This window comes from Dasypus novemcinctus, chromosome 10 (assembly GCF_030445035.2).
Source record: "Dasypus novemcinctus isolate mDasNov1 chromosome 10, mDasNov1.1.hap2, whole genome shotgun sequence".
Lineage (NCBI taxonomy): Eukaryota > Metazoa > Chordata > Mammalia > Cingulata > Dasypodidae > Dasypus > Dasypus novemcinctus.
The window spans coordinates 4,649,685-4,675,601 of NC_080682.1; the positions used below are offsets into that span (position 1 = coordinate 4,649,685).

At 43.2% G+C, this 25,917-nt stretch overlaps 1 protein-coding gene across 10 annotated transcripts in view; it reads right to left on the bottom strand.

Moving 5' to 3' along the window:
• Positions 1 to 25,917, bottom strand: part of PPFIA1 (PTPRF interacting protein alpha 1) — a 159,127-nt gene that overhangs the window by 56,833 nt on the left and 76,377 nt on the right. For 8 of the 10 annotated variants that reach the window (XM_071217919.1, XM_071217918.1, XM_071217917.1 and 5 more), the window contains exons 9-16: positions 25,464 to 25,598; positions 23,941 to 24,024; positions 21,022 to 21,153; positions 19,569 to 19,631; positions 18,232 to 18,311; positions 15,055 to 15,190; positions 7,976 to 8,199; positions 4,241 to 4,472 (exon numbers count right to left, since the gene is read on the bottom strand). In XM_071217919.1, the coding sequence (XP_071074020.1) occupies positions 4,241 to 4,472; positions 7,976 to 8,199; positions 15,055 to 15,190; positions 18,232 to 18,311; positions 19,569 to 19,631; positions 21,022 to 21,153; positions 23,941 to 24,024; positions 25,464 to 25,598 (1,086 nt within the window). Of the gene's footprint in view, positions 1 to 2,284; positions 2,315 to 4,240; positions 4,473 to 7,975; positions 8,200 to 15,054; positions 15,191 to 18,231; positions 18,312 to 19,568; positions 19,632 to 21,021; positions 21,154 to 23,940; positions 24,025 to 25,463; positions 25,599 to 25,917 lie in introns of all 10 variants that reach the window. The other 2 variants (XM_058305001.2, XM_071217915.1) reach the window with 1 other exon arrangement.

The window sequence follows — 25,917 nt, forward strand, 5'->3', positions numbered from 1 at the left end:
AGATCAACAAGGAAACAGAGAACTTGAACAATATGATAGAAGAGTTAGATCTAACAGACATATACAAAATGTTGCACCCAAACTCAGTGGATTATACATTCTTCTAGTACCCAAGGATCTTTCTCCAGGTTAGACCAAATATTAGGTCAAAATGCATCAAACAGGGAAGCAGATATGGCTCAAGCAACTGGGCTCCTGTCTACCATACAGGAGGTTCAGGGTTCAATACCCAGGGCCTCCTGGTGAAGGCAAGCTGGCCTGCACAGCAAATTGGCCCATGCGGAGTGCCGCCCTGCACAGGAGTGCCAGCCAACAAAGACAGCTGACGCAGCAAGATGACGCAACAAAAAGAGACACAGAGGAGAGATAATAGGAGACTTAGGAGACCAGGGAGCTGAGGTGGCCCAAGAGAATGATCGCCTCTCTCCCACTCTGGAAGATCCCAGGATCAGTTCCTGGAGACACCTAATGAGAATACAAGCAAAACCAGAAGAGCTCACAGTGAATGGACACAGAGACCAGACAAGGGAGGTAGGGGGGAGAAATCTTTTTTTTAAAAATGCAGCAAACAATAAATATAAAAATATTTAAATTATACAAAGTACCATCTCAGATCATGATGAAATGAAACTGGAGAGCAATAATAGTCAGGAAAGAGGTACATCTGCAAATGTGTGGATGCTGAACAACACATTCCTAACTAATCATTGGATCAAAGAAGAAAGTGCAAGTGAAGTCAGTAAATATACTTGGATGAACGGAAAGAACAAAATTTATCAAAATGCGTGGGATACAGCGAAGACAGTTGAGAGGGAAATTTATAGCCCTAAACACATATATTAAAAAAGAAGAAAGAGGGAAGCAGTTGTGACCCAACTGATACAGCATCCACCTACCATATGGAGAATCCAGGGTTTGATACCCAGGGCCTCCTGACCTGTGAAGTGAGCTGGCCCACATGCAGTGCTGCCATGTGCAAGGAGTTGCCATGCAGGGGTGTCCCCTGCGTAGGGGTGCCCCATGCGCAAGGAGTACACCATGCAAGGAGAGCCGCCCAGCACAGAAAAAGTGCAGCCTGCCCAGGAGTGGCGCCGCACGCAGGGAGAGATGACGCAGCAAGATGACACAACAAAAAAAGTGACACAGTTTCCTGGTGCTGCATGAATAGAATCCAAGAGGACACAGAAGAACACACCACGAATGGACAGAGAGAGCAGACAACGGGGGGGACAGGAAGAGAAATAAATAAATCTTAAAAAAAAAATAAGAAGAGCTAACTCCAAGATTTAACTGAAAAAGAAGAGCAAAACAATCCCAATGCAAGCAGAAGGAAAGAAATAACAAAGATTAGACAGAAATAAATGAAAATGAGAACAAAGAAACGATAGAGAAAATCAATAAAATAATAAGCTGTTTCTTTGAGAAGATCAATGAAATTGACAAACCCCGAGCTAAATTAACAAAAGAAAAGAGAAGATGCAAATAAATAAAACCAGAAATGAAAGGGGGGAAGTTATGACTGACCCCACAGAAACATAAAGAATAATCCCTAACCAGGCATGTTCCTTAATGCACCCAACTTCCTCCAAGAAGTCTCTGAGCAGAAGAGGCCCTGGCCTCACCCTCCCTGTCGGGGATGCTGTTAAAGAGGTCTCAGAGCAGCTGTAGGAAAGCAAGGCCAGATGGTGAAGGGGCTAAGCATGCCTGTTTTGAGATCAGACAGCTCTGAGCCCAGATCCGCAGTGCTCCACTTACTGTGTAGCCTTGGACACACTGTGTGACCTCTCTAGACTTCAGTCTCCGTATCTGTCAAATGGGGGCAACAATTGTGCCTTTATCTCATAGGGACATTTGTAAGGATTAAATGAGATCAAAGATTTGCAAAGCACTCAGCACAACACCTGACATTTAGTAAGAGCTTAATAAATGCTTCCTATCATTATTATTGTTACAGTTGTTTTCCCCCAACTCTAAAATCTTTGGCTCTGCTTCAAAACTTTCTCATTAAAAAAAAAAAAATGTCTATTATGAAATAAACATGCAATGACTAGAAGGCAAAAAAGTGGAAGAAAGACAAGTTTGTCTCAATTTTCTCTAAAGACCAATAATGATCTATTTCCAACAGAACAAATCATACATGAAGTGTTGGGTAAGTTTAAGCATTTTAATTAAAGCTTCAATTTTTCATGATTATATAACTGCCCAGCTACGCTGATGTAAAATATATGAACTCTTCATTATATTATGGACAAATAAAGATACATCAAATTACTAAATAATTTACCTTTCTACGATGCTTCCTTAAATCACTAGGCTGATAGATGCATGCAAAGAAATGAAGAGAAATCAGATTTACTGCACACTCTGAAGTTTAAAAATGCAGAGATTGGTACAGGCAAATATATTAAAATAAAAACGACAGGATCTATAGAAACACAATTTTTATTATTTGTTCACAGTTAAAATCCTATCACAACATATACCATTTATTAAAATCAGGTGCTCTATACAACAAAGAGCCCAGATAATTGTCTATTCGAAGCCAAATTTGACTATAATTTCATTTTTATGAAAGAAAACATATATGTTACAATATTCTTTTAATGAGAAAATAACAATAATATCTGTTATGAAATAGAACAAGCCTACTTTCAGTTAATCACCTTTGGGACATTAATGTTCTATAATGCTTAAAATTTAATTGACAATGTCTCAGAAACAAATTTAATGCTTAAAGTGTAGTATCCACTGAAGATATACAAGAACAAAAGCTAGCACAACAGCAGGTAGATCAACCTTTACATCCTATGGTTCCTATAAAATATTTTAATTTGAAAAAATAACTCATCTATCAAAGACATTAGCAATGCATTTCCAATAAGCTGATGAGATTTATGGTCTTGAACACAAGCAATAAAACCAAAAAGCACATTGTTTATGTAAAGCTTCCATTAATTCTACACATAAGGGGACTGTGTCTTTATAAAGGAAAGATCTCATCTATGAACTACAGAGATCAGCCATGTTTGAGTAAAGCACTCTGAAAACTGCTTCTACCTGCCCATATCCACATCTGTCATACACTAATGGGAATGAAGATAAACCACAATCTGTCACAGAATCCAATACTCTCAACCAATGCGCTGCCACCCTGTCACCGGAGCATACCGTCAACAATTGGGGTGGAACTGGAGAGGAGCTGGATGAATAAACTATAGACCGATGGGGACCTGAGGTATGGATTAAACAGGGACCAAGAGATGGCGAAAATAATCCAACAAAAGGATATAGGAAATCAAAACCAATGACAGAAGCATAGAGACTGCCAGCCAGCACATGGCATAACAGAAACAGGAAAAGTATATATATACACAATTGTTTCTACAAATTCTTTTGAAGGAAAAAAACAAAATCACAAACGAAGTTGTCAAAAGCTTAAAGTATTAGCTATTAATGTAAATTATAAAAATTGTATTGTCAAAATACTGCCAAATAGACTGGATACCACTCAATATGCCACTAAAATGATCCCGAGTTGATTTCGTTACCTGTTGGCTAACAAGGCAACTAAAAATGAAAACAAGTGGTAACAGAAAAAATTATAATGGATAGAAGTGCAGTTAAAAAGCAGAACATTATAAATGATTCATGTGGTAACAGGTGATGTAATCATGAAACCTCAGCTACATACCCAGGAAGTTCTAAAGCATTCAGGGCTGCAGACTGTGCCCCTGCACACCGCAAGGGCACCACATTCCCAGCCCCTGGAGATGACTCCAAGCAGACCAGCAAAGAGCCCACGTGCTCTCTAGGAAGCTACAGGGCTTGAGTGACGTGGTCCTGGAGGACCTCCTTAGCTTGCCCCAGACTGCACAGCATGTCCCTTTAGGACATACTGAAGGTAAAGAACATCTGTCCATATGCTCTGCTTTCTGCCTCAGGGAGTCTGTATTTCCCTTTCTGGCTGCTGTTCCTTACACAGTCACCATGCTTAGAGCGCCACAAATAAAAGTGTTTGATGAGTCAATGAGGACTCACTAACAATAAAATTAATTTGGCACAGTGCTGTTTTATGAATGATTGAACACAAGCTAGTTTTCAAAATCTCAAACCTCTTAGAACAATGAATGTACTTGATTTTCTTCTGGATTAAAAAAAAAGCATACTCCTGATGCCCAAGAGTTAAAATACTTATGTGTGGGGAGAAGGAGCAGCAGGGGAAGATGAGGCAAATGCTTACCAGAGTCATGATGCCAAGCCTGTCCACCTCTCTGGCTGGGCTGTGTGGAATCCTCCTGGGGGTGGAGCGCCCGCTGCCTGGCGGGGAGGAGCCAGCGAGCGACGAAGCAGGGTAAGGGGGAATGGAGCTCAGTGATCTAAAACGACCAAGGTTGTCCAAGGTCCCACTGCCAACCCTACTTTCAATCTCCTCTGCCCGCTGCTCTGTGTTTTCCTTTTCTTCTTGTATCAACCTAAAATGAAACAGACAGGTCAGCTTTCTTTATTAGCAAACAGATTAATGTTTAGCAAAAAATGTTGTACTTCTTACCTTTCTTGTATCCTGAATTTTAGAACAACCAAAAGTAAATCTTCAACTGAGTCTTGTAAAGTTGGTTCCAATATAATTCATTCTGATTTTTCTTTTTTTTTTTTTAAAGATTTTTTTTATTTCTCTCCCCTTCCCCTCCACCCACCCCCAGCTGTCTGCTCTCTGTGTCCATTCGCTGCGTGTTCTTCTGTGACCGCTTCTATCCTTATCAGCGGCACCGGGAATCTGTGTTTCTTTTTGTTGTGTCTTCTTGTTGTGTCAGCTCTCCATGTATGTGGCGCCATTTTTGGGCAGGCTGCACTTTCTTTCGTGGTGGGCGGCTCTCCTTACGGGGCGCACTCCTTGTGTGTGGGGCTCCCCTACGCGGGGGACACCCCTGCGTGGCACGGCACTCCTTGCGCGCATCAGCACTGCGCGTGGGCCAGCTCCACACGGGTCAAGGAGGCCCGGGGTTTGAACCGCGGACCTCCCATGTGGTAGACGGACGCCCTAACCACTGGGCCAAGTCCTCTTCCCTGATTTTCCTTATTGACACTCTTTCTAAGGCTGCAACTAATAATCTCCTTACAAAAACATGAGATTTTTAAAATTTTCAATCCTTACTTCCCCTGTTCTCACAGAAAAGCTTCATACTCATATATCAACTTTCTCAACTGACAATCAGGAACTCTGACTAGTCCACAAAGCAATTAGGAATTTCTAAACACTTAGGTCTCTAGACCGAATGAGAATGTTAAGTTCTTTAAAGTTGAAATTCAAACAAAAGTATTATCTGATAGAAATCTCTACTAGCCTATGAACTTCCTGATTGATGTCAACTAAGCTGCATTAACTTGCAGTTCAACACTGCTGCTCATCCATGTGGTAAAGATTAAACAGCAGGGAAGCGGATTTGGCCCAATGGATAGGGTGTCCGCCTACCATACGGGAGGTCCACAGTTCAAACCCAGGGCCTCCTGACCCATGTGGTAAGCAGGCCCACATACAGTGCTGATGTGTGCAAGGAGTGCCGTGCCACACAGGGGTGTCCCCCACGTAGGGGAGTCCCACGTGCGAGAAGTGCACCCGTAAGGAGAGCCACCCAGGGCAAAAAAAGTGCAGCCAGCCCAGGAATGGCACTGTACACACAGAGAGCTGATGCAGCAAGACGACGCAACAAAATGACACAGATTCCAGATGCCACTGACACAAGTGGACACAGAAGAACACACAGCAAATGGACACAGAGAGCAGACAACTGGGGGAGAGGGCAGGGAAGGGGCAAGAAATAAATAAATCTTAAAAAAAAAAAAAAAGATTAAACAGCAGTTTCAAGAATTCTGTAGGAACCTTCCCGATTAAAGTTCTGTTTTATATATTCTAAGTGTTCATTTGTTGTGAAGAGAAAAAACTCTAAAACTCAGTACTGAGAATTTACCAAATTAGTTCAACTTATGTAAAAAGAAAAATGTCTTCCAACTAACAATATGTTGCAAAAAATAAAAATTAAACAGTGCTTTCCAATAGTGACGGGGAGAGACCCGCTCTCTAAGAACTTCACCAGCAGGTTAGCTTAAGAAGTTAAAACAGGAGGTGGACTTGGCCCAGTGGTTAGGGCATCCGTCTACCACATGGGAGGTCCGCGGTTCAAACCCCGGGCCTCCTTGACCCGTGTGGAGCTGGCCCATGCGCAGTGCTGATGCGTGCAAGGAGTGCCCTGCCATGCAGGGGTACCCCCCGCGTAGGGGAGCCCCACGCGCAAAGAGTGCGCCCTGTAAGGAGAGTCACCCAGCACGAAAGAAAGTGCAGCCTGCCCAGGAATGGCGCTGCATACATGGAGAGCTGACACAAGATGACGCAACAAAAAGAAACACAGATTCCCGTGCCGCTGACAACAACAGAAGCGGACAAAGAAGATGCAGCAAATACACACAGAGAACAGAAAACTGGGGTGGGGGAGCGGAGGGGGGAGAAATAAATAAATAAATCTTAAAAAAAAAAAAGGAAGTTAAAACACACAGGCAGCAGAACCTCCTTTTTTACTTCCAAACCAGGGCTCTTTTTGATGGTGCTTCTGCAAAGTTTTTCTTCTCTACCTCGTGCTCTCCCCAGAAGGAATGGGCATTCCTACCTGACCTGTGTTATCTTTGTAAGAACCAAAACAGGCAGCCGGACCTGCGTGAAGCTGCATGTGGGAGCTTCCCATCCATCACATGCAGCAGCTCTCGGTGCACCCCCAACCCATGCCAAGTGCATGACAATCAGTTAAAGCTGCTTACGTTATATGGGGAATTCTTTGGATTCCAATTCCACAGCTGGTCCACTGTTCTATAAGGCTCCCATGATTACTGCTAGCAGTTACAACAGAAAGTACTTTAAAATACTCATGAGCCTAAGAAGATTCAACATATACCCTTTGGCTAGTCACTGTCCTAGAACACGCCACAATATGTTAACATGTGGTATTAATTTAACACAGTAAAATACAAGTGTGAGTGGGAAGATACAAAAAACCTCCCAGGCTGAGCCTTTAGGCTCAGGCAATGACGTGACCAACACCTGTAAGTGCGACTCTCCTAAGCGTGGGGGAGGGTCGCCCTCTTCATCACGAGGATGCAAGAGGATGGAAGGGGATGATCCGATGTGCTCTCTCTCACTGCAGACCACGGGCTCCAGCTTTCGTTTTGCCCATGGACAGAGCTTTAAGTTTCTCCTAGAAAGTCATACCACTAAACGGCACTGCCCATGGAAGGAAACCTGCTTCTTCATGACGCAAGCAGGCCGTGGGTCAGTTGCCCTCTTCCCATATTTGCCCTGTACCACAGCACCCTGTCCTCAGCAGGTCTTGCCTCTGCACTTTGGAAGAGGGAGCCCTCCTGGCAAGACGCCAATTCCCCTCTCCCACTCTCCCAGTGCACTGTCATATTATCAGTCCTGCCAGGCCTAGCACTCTGCACCATCGCAGGAGTCAACAGCTCCAGCTGTCTCCAGAAGTGGAGTTTGGTCTCTGGTAAGTATCACGTGTGGGCGCTGAGCTCCCCTGCAGAGCTCTAGCTGTGTCGAAAGTTTTTTTTTAAGCAGCTTTATTCACATACCATATGATCTATCCAAAGTGTACAATCGATGCTCTAAGTATATTCACAGAGCTGTGCATTCATCACCGCTGCCATAAGCTTTTGGAGAAAGGGATTTAATACCTTGCACCTTCCACAATACCCTCCACAAGCAGAGGGGCCAGGACTGTGGACAGATGCTGATGACTTGAATTCTATCAATCAAGGGCCACCTCAGAACTTAAAATTCTTAGAACAGAATTTACGTATGCAATTACATGGAAATTTAGTAAATGTTAATAGAGTTTTGTTCCAGACTTTTCTCAGAGGAATGGAATTCAGCCAAGATAAGTTATTCACCATTTACAGGAGGGCTGCAGACAGTCGCACACACCTGATCTCCTTGTTGATCGCATCCAGCTGTTCCTGAAGCATCCTGGCTAATGTCTGGGCATCGGCCTGCCCGCTGGGTGACAACAGGTCGACGGAGCTAAGCAGAGTGTCTCTGTCATCTTCGCCGTCAGACACATCCACATCACTCTCAAATGCTTGTGCTACATTTGCTAAGACGCTAGCTTGTTGGGCACGCTCCCAGTCCTGCTCATTAAGAGTTTGTACCTATGAACAGAAAAACCACATCTTAGCAAAGACTGGAAATAACAATGTTAGTTACAGGAACATACAAGAAATACACCAGAAACTTTAAAAATTGTAAATGAAAGCCCAAGATTTTGGAAAAACAGGGCATGATTATAAGCTACTAACATCTGTCAAATGAGCAACATTTAAGAAATGGTGGGGGGAGTATATACAATCTGTTACTTATCTGGCCTCCTTGACTTACTAATGTTTTTATGTGGACACAGTGAAATGACTGGGTCAGAAACAAAAACTGAAACTGTACCTATACCACTATTAGCTGTGCTAATGGGAAATTTTACAACTAAGTAAGCCCACATTAGCTGGGTTCACTTCAGTTGTCAAAACACGTCACCAATGTTATTAACATATAACTAATCTGTGTTTCAAAATCTCTCTTTTCTGAGGCTAGTACTAAACAAGCACTGAAAAAGGCCAAGAGGGGAGCAAAATAAGAGACAAGCCCTTCAAATAAGCTACTTCTCACCGCCCACAAATAAATTAGCATCCTGAGGTTTCTAGAGAAATGCAGCTCGTGCAGAAAAGGCACCTCTCTACTGAGAGCCCCTTGCCAAAAAAAAAAACTCTTCAGCATAATTAAAGACTAACATTTGTAATCAGAATATTTATTTTTTAAAACCGTGTGCAAGAAGCAGCTGCAAAGCAAGCACAGGCGGCAGGAACCCCAGTGCCAGCAGTGGCTGGGCAGGCCCCCTGGCCAGGACCACCACCGTTAAGGCTGTGAAGTGCAAGATCCAGTTCTACGGCAGCAGATGATGATGTGGAAGAAAGAGCCGAGTACCTCCTGTGGGAAGTGGAGGGAGAAAGCGGGGCCCGGGAACAGGCTGAGGCCAAGGTGGCCTCCTTGAACCATAGCATCCAGCTGGTTGAAGAGGAGCTGGACTGCACTCAAGAGCCCTGGTACTGCCCTGTAGACGTGGAAGGAGGCAGAGAAAGTGAGAAAGGTATGAAGGTTCTTGAAAAGATGAAGAAAAGATGGCACTCCAGGAAATCCAAGTCAAGGAAGTTAAGCACATAGCAGAAGAGGCAGATAGGAAGTACAAGGAGGTAGCTGTGAGGGGGTGATTGCTGCAGGGGACTTGGAGAGTACTAAGGAACAAGCGGAGTTGGGGGCCCATTGCTGAGAGTGGCTGAGCAGGTCAGACTGATGCACCAGAAACTGCAGTGTCTGAGTGCTGCTGAAGGAAAGGACTCTCAAAAAGAACACAAATTGTGAAGAAGGGATCAACAAGATTCTTACTGATGAACTTGAGGCAGAGACCTGTGCTGACTGCTGAAGGGTGAGTAGCCAAGCTGGGAAAGACAACTGATGATTTGGAAGATAAACTGAAAGGCACCAAAGAGGTGCCAACCTCTGTACCCAAAGAATGCTGGACCAGACTCTACTTGACCTGAACGAGATGAAGCATCCCAGGCCCACCAGTCACTGCACCTCCCCTTGACCCCAGCTCCACCTGAGGCCTGCCAGAAGCTGACCTTTGAACTGGTAGGCTGTTTTCTCCTTGCCACCCACCCAGCCCTGCCCGTGTCTTTTTCATCAAATTGTCTCTGCCTCTCCCAGAGAGTGCAGCTGGGCTAGGGCTGAGCACCTTGGGGAACAACATTCAAGGGCACATGAGCACAAGGCAAGTGGCTTTAAAAGCACGTTGGGATGTACACATTTTGTGATTACCCCTCTTCGTTGTTGCTGCAGCAACCATTTGTAAAACATTCCAAATAAGTCCACAGTTCTGAAGCAGCACTAATCCCTTTCTCACTTTTGGAAGGTAATTTTTCACATTAATACATATTGCCCTCTCCAGAAAGGAGAGAAAGAGGGATGGGCCTGCCTCACTGATAGCCCAACCCAGCCCAGGAGAGAACTCACTGCTCTATACAAAGCACCAGCCAAACCAGGAAAGTGATTCCAGGAGTTAGCCCCTACCAAAAAAAGGGCTATTACCGTTTTCCACTTCAAGGTATCTTAGAGCAAATGTATTATTATTATTTTTTAAAATTTCTCATCAGAAGTGACCAAATTAATATGGTGAAACCTCTGAGACCAAATCTTTCATCCTGTCCTTTCTCTACCCCTTCCCAAGGGCTCACAGAATGGATCATGTGCCCCTTATGTTGGGGTGACCGCTGATTTATTCTCCTGTCTCCTTTTAAAAGGAGAATTTTTGCCACCAATTCAGCCATGTGAAACATCTCATCACCCTTTTCTGGGGCTGAAGATGCTGTTCCTAAAAGTGTCATCTCATGCTTTGGATGTCAGTGCTGGGGAAATCTTGAATAGCTTATGGACAAAACTTAAAAAAAATTTTATATTATTTTGAAATTTTGTTCTTTGGGGTTGGGGAGCACTGGCCAACCCTTCTGGAGGTGAGTGCTCTCTACGGTCTGGGTGGCAGCGCTGATCTTCTACAATCCCTTTCCCCACCCAATGCCCCCTCTCTGGTGACGTTTCTGAGGTCTGTTGGGTGTGCATTCTGCAGCCGATTGGCTTAGAATGTACTCTCCTTTGGTGTGGTCTCTTTTGGGGACGAAGTGGGAGAAAGAAAAACCAATAATGCAACTGCTTTGATACTGAAAATTGACAAGTTGTTTTTTGAAATAAAGAACAAGTCCCCGCCCCCCCATCCCCCTCACCCCCCCCCACCACACATGTAACCCTCCTTCTGCATGGTTATTTCACACCGCCCCCAGCCTCTTCCCCTCTTTTCCACTCTCACTCTGATAGCTGTGCTCCCTGTTTACTGACACAAAATCAAAGCTACCAGAAGTGAATTTCTAGATGTCCCAACATCCTGGACCTGTGCGCACGTGCCCTGGCTGCCCTCCTGAGTGTATAAGTGCATGCACCCCTCTCTAAGGCCCAGCCCAGCTCCCAGGCACTAGGCATCCCTTGCCATCACTTTTTCCCTCTTTTTGGGAATAACCGATTCTCCATTTTGGACTGATCACTCCCATGAGGTTAAGGACATTTGCTCCCATCTCCTACCTTGAAAAACCACAACTTCTTGCTGCCACCACCCAATTCTGTCTACATTCTGCTTCTCCACCTAGTCTCCACCACCTTTCCTACAGCTCTCTTGAACTTGCTGTGGGCAGATGGCACTTCCTCACCAGCAGAACTCCCCTATGGAAATCTCCAATGAGCACCATGTCACTAAGTCGCTTGCCGTTCCCCACTCTTTCTACCGCCAGGCCTATCAGCAGGACCGGCATGGCTGTTCTCCCCTCCCCTGAGGCAGTCCCATCGCTGGGCCCAGGACCTCATCTACTCTTGGCTTCCCTCCAACCTCACTGGTCATTCCTTACTCTTTTGTTGGCTTCTTCTCAAACTCTCCAATCTCCATCCTTGGGCCTCATCTCTATCAACAGGCATCTACTTAGTAACTGCACCTGGTCTCAGGACTTTAAATGCCATCTATTTGCTCACAACTCCCAAATGTTTACCGTAGCCTAGCTGGCTCTCTTCAGTTCCAGACTAGAACATCTGACTGCCCACAAGACTCCTCCACTCTGACAGGCATGTCAACCTCCGCATGGCCAAGGCTCAACTCCCAGGCTCTGCCGGTCAGCTTCAGCTTCCTCATCTCAGGAGACAGCTTCATCCTTCCAGCTGCTCCTGCCTAAACCCGGACCCTCCTTGATTTCTCCTTTTGCACACCATGTCCAACCCAACAGCAAGTCCTGCTGGCTCTACTCGACAGCACAGCCAGCACACCATCACCTCGCACATCTCCACAGGCAACACTTCAGTCCAATCACCATTCTTTCTGGCCCAGGGGACTGTGATGGTCTCATGAATAGGAGTCTCACTCCCACCCTCTCCTTGTAAGTCTATACTGAATACAGCAGCCACAAGGATCCCGTTAGAATGCAAATTAGGCATTCCCTTCCCTTCAGAGCAAAAGCCAAGGTCTGCATAAATGACTGGGTCATTCACTGTTCCAACCTCATCTCCTAGGACTTTCCACCTCAATCCTGGTTCCCCAGCCATGCTGGCCACCTCGCTCTTCCTCAAACATGCTTCAGGGTCTTTCCACCTGCTGTCCCCGTGGCCTGGTACACACTCTTTCCCCAGCTATCCAAATGGCTCCCTCTCTTTCCTCCTCACAGTACCACAATACCAGGGCATGCCTGATACCCTACCCCGCCCAACTCCCGCAAGACATACTGCCCGCAGTTCAACATTCCTCCTTGGAGAGGCAGAGGTAACCGTCCTCCCCTTTAGTACTGGCAGGACTTAGGATCTCACTTCTAATGAAAAGTATAAAGTGGAAGGGACTTCCAAGCCTAGGACATAAAAGGCACTGGGCTTCCTCCATGTTCTCTCACTAGGATCTGAGCTCTGCTGGAATCTGGGAGCCATGCTGGGAGCCACTCAAGCTGCCCTACAGCGAGGTCCGCACGGCAAGGACCTGAACCCTCACCAACAGTGGGGTGAGTATGGCAGCAGATCCTCTGGCCTGAGACAAAAGCCTTCAGACAACTGCAACCTCACGTGACCCTGGACCAGAATTACCTGGTGGAGCTGCTTCTGTATCCACAGAAATTGAGAACTATTAAATGGTCATTTCAAGCCACTAAGTTTTGCGGCACTTTGTTACACAGCAAGAGATAAATACCGCACATACTATATTTTACCTGATCTATTTGCAGCTTGTTTCTTCTCTCTAAAACATGCACTCTGGCAAGGGAGGGTATGGGCAGGAATTCTGTCTGTTTTATTCACTGCTGTATCCGTAAGTACAGAATGGTGCCTAGCCCAAATTAGTTGTTTAATATATATGGCTGCTCAAGATATATGATGTATATAAAAATATATGCCATTCAATGGACAATGTTATAGGTCAGTAATGGGGGGGTATGTGAATGTCGCATTTTTTTATTCTTAGAAAAATGTTATATGTCACGGACACAACTAAATTTCCTTGTCAGTTATAGTGTTTTATGCTGAGGCTTCTCTGAAATTACATGCAGTCAACTGCAGGCCAAAGCTTCATCTTCAGGAATGAAAAGAATAAGAACTTTAAATAAGAAGCAAGACAAGTATATAGATCAAGGAAGGGTTCTTAACCTTTTTTGTTCCACGGACCCCTTTGCCAGTCAGGTTAAAACCACGGACCCCTTACTAAGTCCACACTATACTACATATTATTAAATACATATATCACACCTGCACCAACAAGGATAATGTTTTATTGAATTTCAATTCAAGCTCATGGACCCCTTGTTAAGAACCCGATATAGATTATGTTCTAGCTGTCAATTAACAGACCCTGGTTGGAAGGTAAACATAGGACACGGTCAGGTATCTTAACAGATAGGGCCTTCTGAACATCTTTTTTTTTTCTTTTCTTATGAACGTTTTGAATGTTCTATAGCTGCTTACTTCTTTGGGATATAAATGTGTCCTTATTGCCACAGGTATGTTTTCCAGATAGAAAGAGGCCCACACAGTAGTTAGCAAAATATTAAACTTCCCTCCTGGGGAAGTCCTGTTACTTCCTCAAGTAAGATGGCCAAAAGCTCTGGGATATGTAAGCCTTGTCTAATAAAAGAAAACAGGCTAATAAGCCAAGTCCTTGATCTTAACACTTGTATCTTATGAACCTTATTACTGTAATAATGAAACTAAGCCTAATTATAATGAATGCCTAAGAGTTACTTCCTGAAAACCTCGTTACTCAAAGGCAGCCTCTCTCGAGTCTAAACCAAACTCTGCAAATAAACTATCTTCCCTGATATGAGACATGACTCAGGGATGAGCCTCCTTGGCACCAAGGGATTATTTCCAAGCTTTAACTAGCGATGCATCTGGAGAAAGACCTTGATCAAAAGGGGGAAACACTAAATAGAGTTTTTAAGGCTAAGAGATTTCAGTCACCCTGGAGGTCATTCCAGAGGTTTGACTTATGCAAGTCTCAGCGAGACTGCACAAACTGCCACAGTAAACAAAGGCTTAAACAAAAGTGTTCCCGAGGGCCCTAGGGATGTCTGGACACCACAACACCCCCTCGGTAGGCTCTATCTGGGAATACATGAAAAGCTATTTCCCCAATATAACATAGTTATAGGCATTTATAAATCCCCTAATCATGATTCTTCTATTTTTATTGGAACCTGTGATTTCCAATTTACCTGTTAAGTGTAATTCTCAAGACTTAAAGCTTTCAGAACGTTACTATGATGGTTGAGCCCTGAAAGCCCACAGTTAGTGCGGCCAACTCCTACTCACCAGTTCCTTGGGCCTGCCCTGGATAACTAATAAGATTATGAGGATGGACCAGCCCCATCCCAAAGGAAGGAGTTTCTTCAACTGCAGGAAAAGTAGTTTCATTCTTCTACGTCCTTTCTCAACCTGAAGCATTCAGAGTAGACATCGTCCCAAACCCCTCAAGATTGAAGAATGAATGAAAATAAGGGAGGATTGTAACCACTGACTAAAGCAGATATATTGTTATGGTAGTTATTATTTTGTATTAATCAAGTAACTTGTAACATTGATATAAAAAAAAAAACAATTTAAAAAAAGATGATGAATATGTGTATTAATTGATACTTAGTTATTACTTCAAAGTCTTCCTCATTAGCACTGTGGTCAAGAGCAGGTTATCTTTTCACAATTTCTTTTTTTGTTTTTATTTTTAAATAGCATGCCCTAACAGTAAACTTTTGGCCAGAAAAAAAGAGGGGGGGGGCGAGGGGGGGTGGTGGGGAGGAGCAAAGAAGATGACCTATCAACACCTTTATTTCAAAGCATCTCAAAGTCATAGGAGAAACTTTTACGTAAGTAAAAGGTTTGACATGTGGCGCTCTTGCCTTGGAAGGCTCATCTCGCAGAGCTGCCAAACGGCCTTTCTGGGTGCGCCGCATCACTGAGCTGCTGTTGTAGGAATCGGGGTGACTGTCTGCCACAGGGAACCGGAAATCGGGGACGCTGCCCAAGTGGGGTCGGCTGAAAAGGGAAAACAAAAGATGGTCACTATTAGAAGAAATGTAAACTAAGTTTGCTAGCTGAACCAGAACTGATTAATTTATAAAATAAGTCATTTCATACAGAAAATGTTCTCCAATGAGGACATGTCTCTGGCTTGCTCCAAAAGCAACATATAAGCAACACATTCTTTTAGCCCTCCAGGTGGACAACTTCAATATCTAAGAGAACCAATATAGAATGCTCTCAGCCTAAAGGTGACAGAGAGATGTGTCCTGTCTGGCACTAGAGCAGAGCTCCGCCTCAGAATCTTCTTCCAGGTCAAGCTGTTCCAGCCTGCATTTCTGCTCTATTTCTCTATGACTGACCAGGAAGCACACCTGCACATCACTTCTAGCCTTCTATTTTTCTATTTTCCTACTTTATGCCAGGATCCACGATATGAGATCAATCATTCACAAAAACCCCCTCTCTGTGACTCTAAGGCACCCTAGAGGAACCAGCTGCAGAAGCCCTTTTGAAGCACAGCTTGGAGTTTATTGGAACTGGCTTTGATGCTGCTCAATCAAAAAGCACAGGCATCTGCACAATCAGATGAATAGGAAATTGACACTCTTGGCTAAAGAAAGACCAAGAAACAGGTGGTTTGGTTCTGAGCACCTGAAAGAGAGAGGCAGAAGTGGGCGCTGAGCTTGACCACACCAGAGGAGGCCCTGGAGGGGAATTGGTAGCAGTGGTGAAACAAAGAGCTGCCCAGTCTGAACCATGAACACAACACACTTCATCACTTTAATCTCATTCCTCTACCATTTTTGTTTACTCTAATAACTCCTTGTTCTCTGGGAAAGAAGAATAGTTGCCTTCATTTTCAGAAATCCTCAAAGGGCAAAGATCTCAGGAGATGGAAGCCATTCATCTGATTAATCTAAGTTAAATGGGGATCCCTCGTCACTCTGTACCATCTGTACCCAGGGCCAGTATATCATGCCAAGCCAAGCCACCCACTTCTGGTTCAAGTAGGACACACATACCCTGATATATTTTAAAGAAATGCCTTCTGAAGTTTCAAGTAAGGTATTTTACTAGTTTGTAAGAGATCAAACTCTAGAATCTCGCTTAGATCACAAGTATCTCTCTTTCATGTCTCCCATTCCCTCACTCCTAATGAAACTGTTCATTTGTTCCCAGCACAATTTTTAGTTTAACTGCTTTGGGGTCATGACACATTTCAGAATCGGATGAAAGCTAGGCATACCCAAACACTTGCATGTAATTCTGGATGGTGCAAGGGTACCCTGAAGTCCCAAATGCCTCCTAATTTTTATCTCACCCAGCCATTACCCTATAGCCAATCATTTACAACGTTCTTTTTTGTATGCCCTTGTTCTTAATCTATTTGTGAAAGCTCCATCTATCATCTTATTCCTTTTCTGCTCCTCAGTGTAGACTATCTTTTCTTGCTGGAAAGATCACAAACCAAGATGCCAGGTTTCACTATTAAGTCATACCAACAGGCTGAGCTTGCCCCTGACTGCAGTGATCTCACACCTCCCAGTTGGAGATTCTGCCCTGCTTCACCTTGTCCTCCCAGCTTGCTGTAACGAGCTTACTTTTTAGCCTCCTCTCCTGCCAACAACTTTTTAGGGAAGAAGTACACCACCTGGTCAGGCTGACACAGCCACATGCACCCTAGGTGCCATCCCCTCAGGCCTCCTCTGTGTGGCTTGAGCAAACAGTCCCTGTCTTGTGTCCTCTTTCACTCTTACAACATCTCTGGCAGGCAAAAAGGCCAGTCTTCTCCACCTCAAAACTGTTTTTCCCTCAGCTTGACCCCTCCTCCAAGTTCCTGCACATTTCTCCTTGCCTTTGTTTACTAAAACTCTCTGCATCTACCTCCTTTCCCTCTGTTTATTCACGATGCTGTCAAAACGCACGCCTTACCTATTTCCTTGAGCAGTTCTTCCCTTACCATATTAAAGACACTCATCTTTCACCATTGAGGATTTTCATTACCAAATCAAATGATTCTTCTCCTTCCGTATCCTCCTCAACCTCTCCCTCTTTATAAGCATAAAACCTCTCCTTGAAAATCTACATTCTAGCAGTTTGGACACAGTGACATTGCCCAGTTCTCCCTCTTTGTAACTATCCAACTTCACTGATTTCTTCTTCTCTTGTTTTTTTAGAAGTAAGTTCTATATGGACAGGCCACAGGATCCTCAGGACACTCTGAATTTGCAAATGCAGAAATGTTGATAGAGGCCCTGTGCCTTCACCTCCATCAGGTTTCAAGCAGAAATCTGTTTCCTGTGACAGTACTCACTAATCCTGTTGACAACTTTCGCTCAGGTTGAACTCTTGCCATTTTCTACAAAGAAAGTGTTTTTGTTCTTGTTATTGCTGTTATTTTAAATAGCTCAGTGAGAACGACGGTCCATGATAAGGAGTATGAACAAGGACGTTGGGACTCAGAGATGGGAGTCTGCACGGCCCTCACACAAGACAGACAACAGATCCACTCCTATGTCAGCCAGGTCAGACTAAGGTCTCAGAGACATGGAAATGGCTACTTGTCATTAACCTTCAGAGTCTCTTAACAAATATCAAAAACTATAAATGTGTGCTAGATCAGGAACATCCACGGGTCCCTCCCGCTCCAGTCACACAGCCACTCCCACGGCAGCCGTACCCCCTTTGCGGGTGTCACACTCACAAGGGCTGCGTCTGTTATCTTGGGCTCTGTACTCCAAGCTGTATGTCATCGGTGGGGACTGCTGTCTATCCAGTGGACACATTCCAATATTAACTGATTGTTCCCCACCTCCTAAACCACCTTCACATCCTCCTGGGCTTTTGAGCTGTTTTATGCCACTATCACTCTCCTATGTTAACAGGAGCTAATCTGTGGATCATTTTACTCCTCCCTTATGCCTGCTATTAAGCCACAGGTCCCTTGTGGATAAACCATGAGCTATACCCAGGCACAATAGCCAAAGGACCAAGGACAGATCTACTAAAAGGACTAAAAACCTACTTGTTAAGGAAATTGGTTAGTGTCATACCCATGATGAAGTGAAGCACCTCTTAGCCTCATTTGGTCTACTTCAGCCCTCAGTGCTTCTATGTTTAGTACGAGCTGATCCTAGAAAACAGCAAATGACATATATTGCAGCCACCTCTTTCAGCTTTTAAAATCGTTTGCATCAAATGATAAACATAACCATAAATTAAATTAGCAGCTATAACACTAAACATTTAATTCAGAGAAACTTTCCTGCAAGATTCTTGTAAGAGACATAAATGCTGAGACCACAAAATTAATTTTGTAAACCCTAATGAATAAAAAGTTACATCTTAGTTGCAAAAAAACTGTTGGAGGATAACAATGTTTAATTTTGTGGAGAGGAGTAAAACCACTGGTAAGGGAGATGAACAACATTCTTTTCTCTGTATATAATTGTCTTATATCAAGATATCAAGTATGTATCATTTGTATGCCTGATCTCATTTCTCTACAACAGAAACTAGGGGAGGAAAGGGGAGAAAGAAGAAAGATAAACCTATGAGAATTTTTTTTATTTAAGTCAACCAATAACTTCAAGACCTACGCAGTCCAACATAGCAGCCACTGACCACATGTGGCCACTGAGTAGTAGAAATGGACCGGCCCAGACTGAGAGATGGGCCACAGAAACAAAACACACAGTGGGTTTCAAAGATTTAACATGAACAACAAAAAATAAATGTAAAAATACCCCCCCTTTTTTTTTTTTGGGATGTACAGGGGCTGGGGATTAAACCTGGGACTTTGTATGTGGGAAGCCAGTGCCCAACCACTGAGCTACACTGGCTCCCCTGAGTTGGTTTATTCATTTGTTTGCTTGTTGGGTTTTGTTGTTTGCTTTTTAGGAGACACCAGGAACCCATGACCTCCCACTCAACTGCCTGAGCCACACTCACTCCCCTACCCCATCAGTTACTGATATTAATTATGGATAAAATGGTAACATTTTGGATATACTGAATAAGTAAATTTAATGTCACCTTTTTAACTTTTTAAAATATGACTACTAGAAAATTCAAAATTACGTTATGTGGTTCATATTTCTATTGGACAGCACTGTTTGAGATGAAAGGCTTAGACCAAAAGTTTTAAGTTCAAATTAACTCAGAAAGGACTCAGAGTTCTGAACCATACATACTGCCACAGACTCAAAAGCTACCTAAAACACAAATTAATCCAATGAACACATCTAGGAGTACTATATATACTGTCAGTGGCCTGTGATAGATATAAAGAAAGTGTAGCTCAACTTCTGCCAAACATCTGTAGTAATTAAAGCAAACACAAATTTAGTTTTTAACAGATTTCTGAATGAACCAGAGAAGATTTAAGTACCTTATCGTGTTGCGTTTCTTCCAATTGCTTCTTTGCATTTTCAACTTCCCGTAATAGAGAATTCTGAAAAAGATACAGATAATGCCTTAGTGTCTATTCTTTAAAATGCCACCTGAAATATAGTGTTGGCTACATTTTTGTTTAAACACACAAAGGAATAGATTAAATGAACTTATTAATGAGTACTGTCACACTCCCACCCAGAGTGAAATGCTAACGAGGCAATAACAATTTCAAAACAAAATTTTTCTTGCCCAATATAAAATGTACTTCTTTATTGACTGAATTTTCTAATTATAAGAATATGAAGCTCATGATGTAAGCTATTTTAATCAGTTAAATTGGTTTGCACTAGCTTATAGGTTTTGCAATTCATTGGTCCCTAGAAACCTGAAATTAAGTTTTAAATGTATAATTCAAATCTAAGAAAAAAAAATTTCAACTTTAGGGTTGGACCACTGATCAAGGAGCTAAGTAAGAGTAAGCACTTCATGTGATGTCTAAAAATGCATTTAGTTTGGGTCTCCTCTCGACAGGATGATTAGCGGGAAAAAAAAAAAGCATTTAGTAATGGATTTTGTGCTCCAAGTAACGTACCATGCGATTAGTAGTAATTACTGGTCTCTCAAATGAGCATGACCCCAACCTTAGCCCCAAGTGCCAATCTCAAGAGTGTCTGAGTCTCTAGGGATACTGGTGCAGTTAAGACAGACTTTACCAACTCTGAATCCAAGTGTGGCCCAACAGAGCTTCTCTGACACAGATTCTAGAATAGTCCTTAACTCTACTTACAGTTAAAGTTATTTCCATGATTAGAATACTTAAGAGTCCAAGCTTAGACTTCTCTCAAACTGAACTTAAGATAAAGCAGCAGGGGATGGTAGGGAGCTTGTATCTGTAAATATCTGTTTTTAGCTCATTAAATCCTTTCTATTATATCACATTCCTATAGTGTTACTTATAAGGGAGGTAGAAATTTAACTTCCAATATAAGAGCAATGAAGGGGTAGGAGCAGGGCTAAAAAATAAAGATTCTAGTACAGGGGTTGGTAAATTAGGATCTTCCAGGCACGTGTGGCTACCTGTTTCTGTAAATAAAAGCTTTATTGGAAAATAGTCATGCCAATTCATTAATGTATTATCTATGGCCACTTTATCTACCATGTCATAATTTAATAGAAGCCTAAAATATTTACTATCTGGCCTTCTATAGAATGTTAGAGGAGTCCTATTCTAGAGACTAAGAAATGATAAGCCATTTCCCATAACCACAAATGGGGCAAATGATAAGCTAATTCCGTGACTGGGTAAGCTAGGAGTTTTTCTTCTTTAAAGAGTAATCCTTACCTTCTGCAGTGGTTGCTCACCACAGTTACGCATTACCTCCATGAACAGAACATGAATGTCCTTCTGTGGAGGGTGGGAGCCCTCAGTGAAGGCCACAGTCTCCTACCTTATCTTCTAAAGCAGCCATTCTCTCTTTAAGATGAAGCTGAAGCCTCTCATTAGATTCTGAAAGAAGTTTATCCACAGTGTCTGATAAACGTTTATTATGTTCTTCATTCATCTTTTCTCTCTGCCTCGCCTAAAGTAGGAGAATAAAAACCTTATGCACTTCAAGGAAAGTATGATCATTATTTTAAAAGTACCGAGGGCTAACAATGTGATTTACAAACGTGCCATCATTCCCAGGGTTTTTCTTTCCCACAGTCGTCTTTTGTGGCCTTTCGCAGGAATACCAGAACCAACTCATATATGCAGGGAAATGCAGGGACGAATCTTCCAGAAATCACATAATTAGAAGATCCCATTGCTTCTGTTAAACAAAGCCTCAGGAAGCCTGAGGAAGGCACCAGTAATTAACTGTTAAATGGACTGAGAAGGTAGGCTTACATGCAGAAACCAGCATCTTTTTAAAAGGATCAGCTTATTTGTATAGTGGCAGAATTTCCCCTTGTGTAAATAAAAACCTAGGTCTGGAATCATGGAAAAAAGTTAATGGACAAACAAAAGGTTAAAAAAAAAACAGTAGTAATGAGACTTCCAAGTCATTTTTTTTTATAATGAAAATTTACATGAAAAAATGTATACATAATAAGTAATTTTAAAATGCAGGACAAAGTTGATAAGGCTATGCTTGATGGGACCATAATCAATTTCACAGTTGAAAACAGTCTTTGTGACCCCACGTCCTGAACGGACTCAAGCAGCTCCTGGAGTGGACGGGGAGGGGTCCCAGGAGCACAGCAATGGGCCCTGTGGCCCAGCACCTGACTCTGCACCCCCATATCCCCACAGCCTGCAGGGGGGCGGCTGCATGGTGACTGAGATGTAGACAGGAGCCAGGCTGTTTCAGTGCCTCAAAAGAAACACCACTTGTAGACGGACCAACCCTGTTACCCCAGGCAACTCGTTCTACAGTGTTCAATGTTCTCATGTATAAAACATGGCTACAACCCCTCCCGCCCCGTGAGGTCCAGTAGCTGTGTGCCTCTGAAGGGACCCACAAACATGATGGGGGTGTTTGACACACCTTCTTTAGAAAGCTGTGCTAATTTTCTGTCAGGATTTGACTAAATTGAAGCAGAGCAATTTACAATTTGCTTTTGATGGACTTAGTTACAAATATTCTCCCTATCGTAACACCTGTCCTTCAAGACTCTACAAACCAGCCCTGAAAGTAATGACCAATGGTCCCATGACAGGTGAAAATGGCATCCCTGCCTAAGAGTAAGTGGTGTGTTGGATGGTGAGTGACTGCCCAATGTGCAAGCTCTCCACAGAAGTCACAATCATTTCTCAGAAGCTTGAGATGGATTCTCTCTATTTCATAGACTTCTGTTGAAAACAGAATTAATGTCATAAGATTGACTAATGTGGGGGTGGCAAGGGCTCTGCAATGAGATGCTTCCGGCTTCTTCCCTCCACCCACTTGAAGAGAAATCCACCCCAAAAGACCAAGCCTGGAGCCAGCTGGCCCTGGGACTGCCTTTAGCTGAATCTGTTTCCTGGATGGTCCTTATGGACCTCTGCTCAACTGTTTCAAGGAAAGCTCTCTTAGGATTAAGCTGACGCAAACCTCCATGGCGATACTCTCTAAATCAGGAGTTCTTAACCAGGGGTCCATGAGCTTGAATTGAAAAAAACAACTCGATTAATCTCCAACACAATATGCATGTTGCCTTGCCAAATACTACACCACAGTTTAATGTTCTTATTCAAGATAAACAAGAAGTCTTCACATTGACATGTCTGTAAAAAATAAAATTTAACTTTCTGATGTATTAGATTATTATTTAATGTGTTAAAAGGCAAATATATATAGAATTGTATCAAATGTTTTTAATTTGAGTAATTGTATTTCAATATATATAACTGATTTCCTTTGTAATTTTTTTAATGCATTTAAAAACGTTATTCTCGGGATGTTGTCGGTGCAGGTGTGAAATATTTGTTAAGTAATACACAGTATGGTGTGGACTTATTATGATTTTTATTTTGATTTCATGTGTTCTGAGTGCAGTGGATAATTGCCTGCAAAAAGGTTGGTAAGGATGGTGGAGATGGTTTTATGATGCCACAGGAAAACTAGAATTTCTAAATGTTTGCCAAAAATGACCATTTGAGCAGATGTTGAGCCGTGTTAGGTTATCAGGTATTGAAATTACGGGAAAGTTGTAAAATGTAATTTTGAATAATCCTAAAACTTAATTTAAAGGCATATCGATGTTGAGTGTCTTAAAACTCTCTGCTATTACATTCTGGGAAGGGGTCAGTGGTTTCCACCTGACTGGCAAAGGTGTCTATGGAACAAAAAAGGTTAAGAACGCCTGCTCTAAATGCTCTTTATTGCAAATGCAGCTCAGTTAGCGACAGGAAGATCTCTAACCCTTTTGGGTTAGAGGTAACAATGAGCTGTTTTAGGATAGAGGTCAAGCCGTGACCTGAACTGGGGATTTCAGGGCCATATACTAAGCAGGTTGACTGGTCGATAAGGATGATGTGTCTGACTCTTTTCAGGGGACTCCTGGGCAGGCTGAGCCTGGAGCAGTTCCCAGACAAGCTAGTGAGGTAAGCAAGAACTGTCCTGGGACTGGGGGACCCTGTGTACCCTGGCCTTTTCACCCATGGCACCAATTTCTGCTGCTGTCACCAATACTGATATTATATTGTCCATACTTATACTTAGTATGCGTATTCTAAGCAAAGAACTGACAGATAAGGCCACAAAATAAGTGCACATGATAGAACTCGAGGTGGAGGGCCACCATCTGTGCCAGGAAGTGGGATGGGGAGGGAGCAAAAAGAGGCCCCACTTTGTGCTTGGCGCATGTGAGCGTGGTGCTCTCAGCCACCCACGTTGAGAACATACCCGCTGCAGCTCCTGATTCTTTTCCTCCAGCTGCGCCTCCATCTGCCGTAACCTTTCTTCAATGTTGCCATGTCTCTCTTCAGCCTGTTGGCAAAAGCCAAGTAAGTTTGGACCACTGATTCCACTTTATTGACAACATGCTGTAGACTACTGCAGTAGCAGCAAGCATGACATGCTCTGTGTGAACTATTTTTCAACCACGTTAAATGGAAAGCATTTACTTCCGTCTATCTACATTCCCCATGTGGATTCATGTGTTAAACCGTGAAGCAATCCGTCCTTTCATAATGGTGACTCAGAGGCATGGCTGGGGCTGGTGACTACCTTTGTGAGGGAAAAATGTGCATTTTACCCCGCCCCATGACAAATCTCAATGGATTCACGTTTTTTTCCCCATCCTTGAGATTGCTTTTGGTTAATAAGCATGAAAAGCAGAAAGCAGCAAGCACAAATAAGGATCAAGGTACAAATTCTACCTTCCTAAGCTTGGAAGTAAGTTCGAACAGTTTAGCTTCCTTAGCGGCAGAGTTCCCAGAAGACAAAAGGTCAGACTACAAAGCCGACAAGGGACAGGAAAGATGATGGGGAGGAAAGAAACCAAGACTTTAAAGGCAGGTCACGGAGGGAGAAAAAGGTTCTGTTACAGCTGTGAGCAATGAAGCTGCTCTTAGGAAGAGGCCTGGGCAGCACTTGCCAGCATCCAATATCAGTCTTCACCCACAGGCTCCCACTTCTCCCTCCAGCCCCTTTTCTTACGCTCCGACTCCTCACCAGGCGCTCCCTAGGCTTTAGCCAGGGGAAACCAACTGCCTCAGAAGCTCGGATGCCTCATGCTCTCCCACCTCGGGGCCACTGCTCCCTGTGCCTGAACACACTTCTACACGCTCTGCCTGCCTGGCTGATGCTTCCTGGGACTGCGAGGCCTCAGCAACACCTTAGCAGAAGTCGCTCCCACACTGAGGAAGGCGGGGCTGTCTGTCCTATTATGTGCTTCCAGAGCATGCTGTGCGGACAACACGTTGGAGGATCCATTCCTTCATCTGGAAACTGCCTGGCGGCCTGCTTGCTTCCCCCAGTGGACTGAGGGCAAGGTTGTGTCTTGTACATGTCTAGCTAGTATTTGTCAAACAAATGGATGGATTATTACTTAAAATTTTCTTTATTACAAACTTATTTTGATTTTTTTACACAAGGACAGTATTTTCCAATTTCTAAGAAAAACTCTGTATTTTACACAAAACATCTATCCTTATCTTTGGGTTGCTGACTTAGGTCAAGCACACTGTGGACAAACAACACATACCTGATAAAATTGGAGGGAAATTAATTTAGGAATGACGAAAAAAAAAAAAAAAAAGAGGAAAACATCTGACTTGTAAAAAGCTGTGCATCTCAAAAAAATGAATCTGAGCTACTTCATGGATTTAGGTGCACTGACCTAAAAGCCATGATACAAGGTGCGGGGACAAATCAGAATCAGAATCCACTCCTTAAGCTGACCCGAGCCAAATCCCAGGTACCACCTTAGACAGGGCTGCAACCCTCTGGGCCAGCTCTGCTTCCACCTCGGGGAGGGTCTCTGCTTTCCTCAGAGTCTGCTGCAACTTTTGCTCTGCCAATTCCAGGCGTTCTTGTAACTGGCGGTTTTTATCCTCGGTCTACAAAATGAGAGTAAAGCATCAAAGCATAGCACATCTTCTTGCCATTTATGTTTTTAATAAATTAAAACAAAATTTAAATCCAGCTATATATTAAATTAGTAATGATGGAAACATTACTGTTATGGTCGCTGCTTTAGGATAAAGCTTTTCTTTCTGCTAGGAACACATACCAACCTCCTTGAGCTGAATTTCAATGCACAAAACGCCTTTGCCAAAGTATTCGCTTTTCCTAAGTATCTTAAAAGAACCTCTTTTTACAAATAACAGTTCCTATACGCTACGGAAGCCTAGTTTTCTGCTGATGCTCGGTCATTCT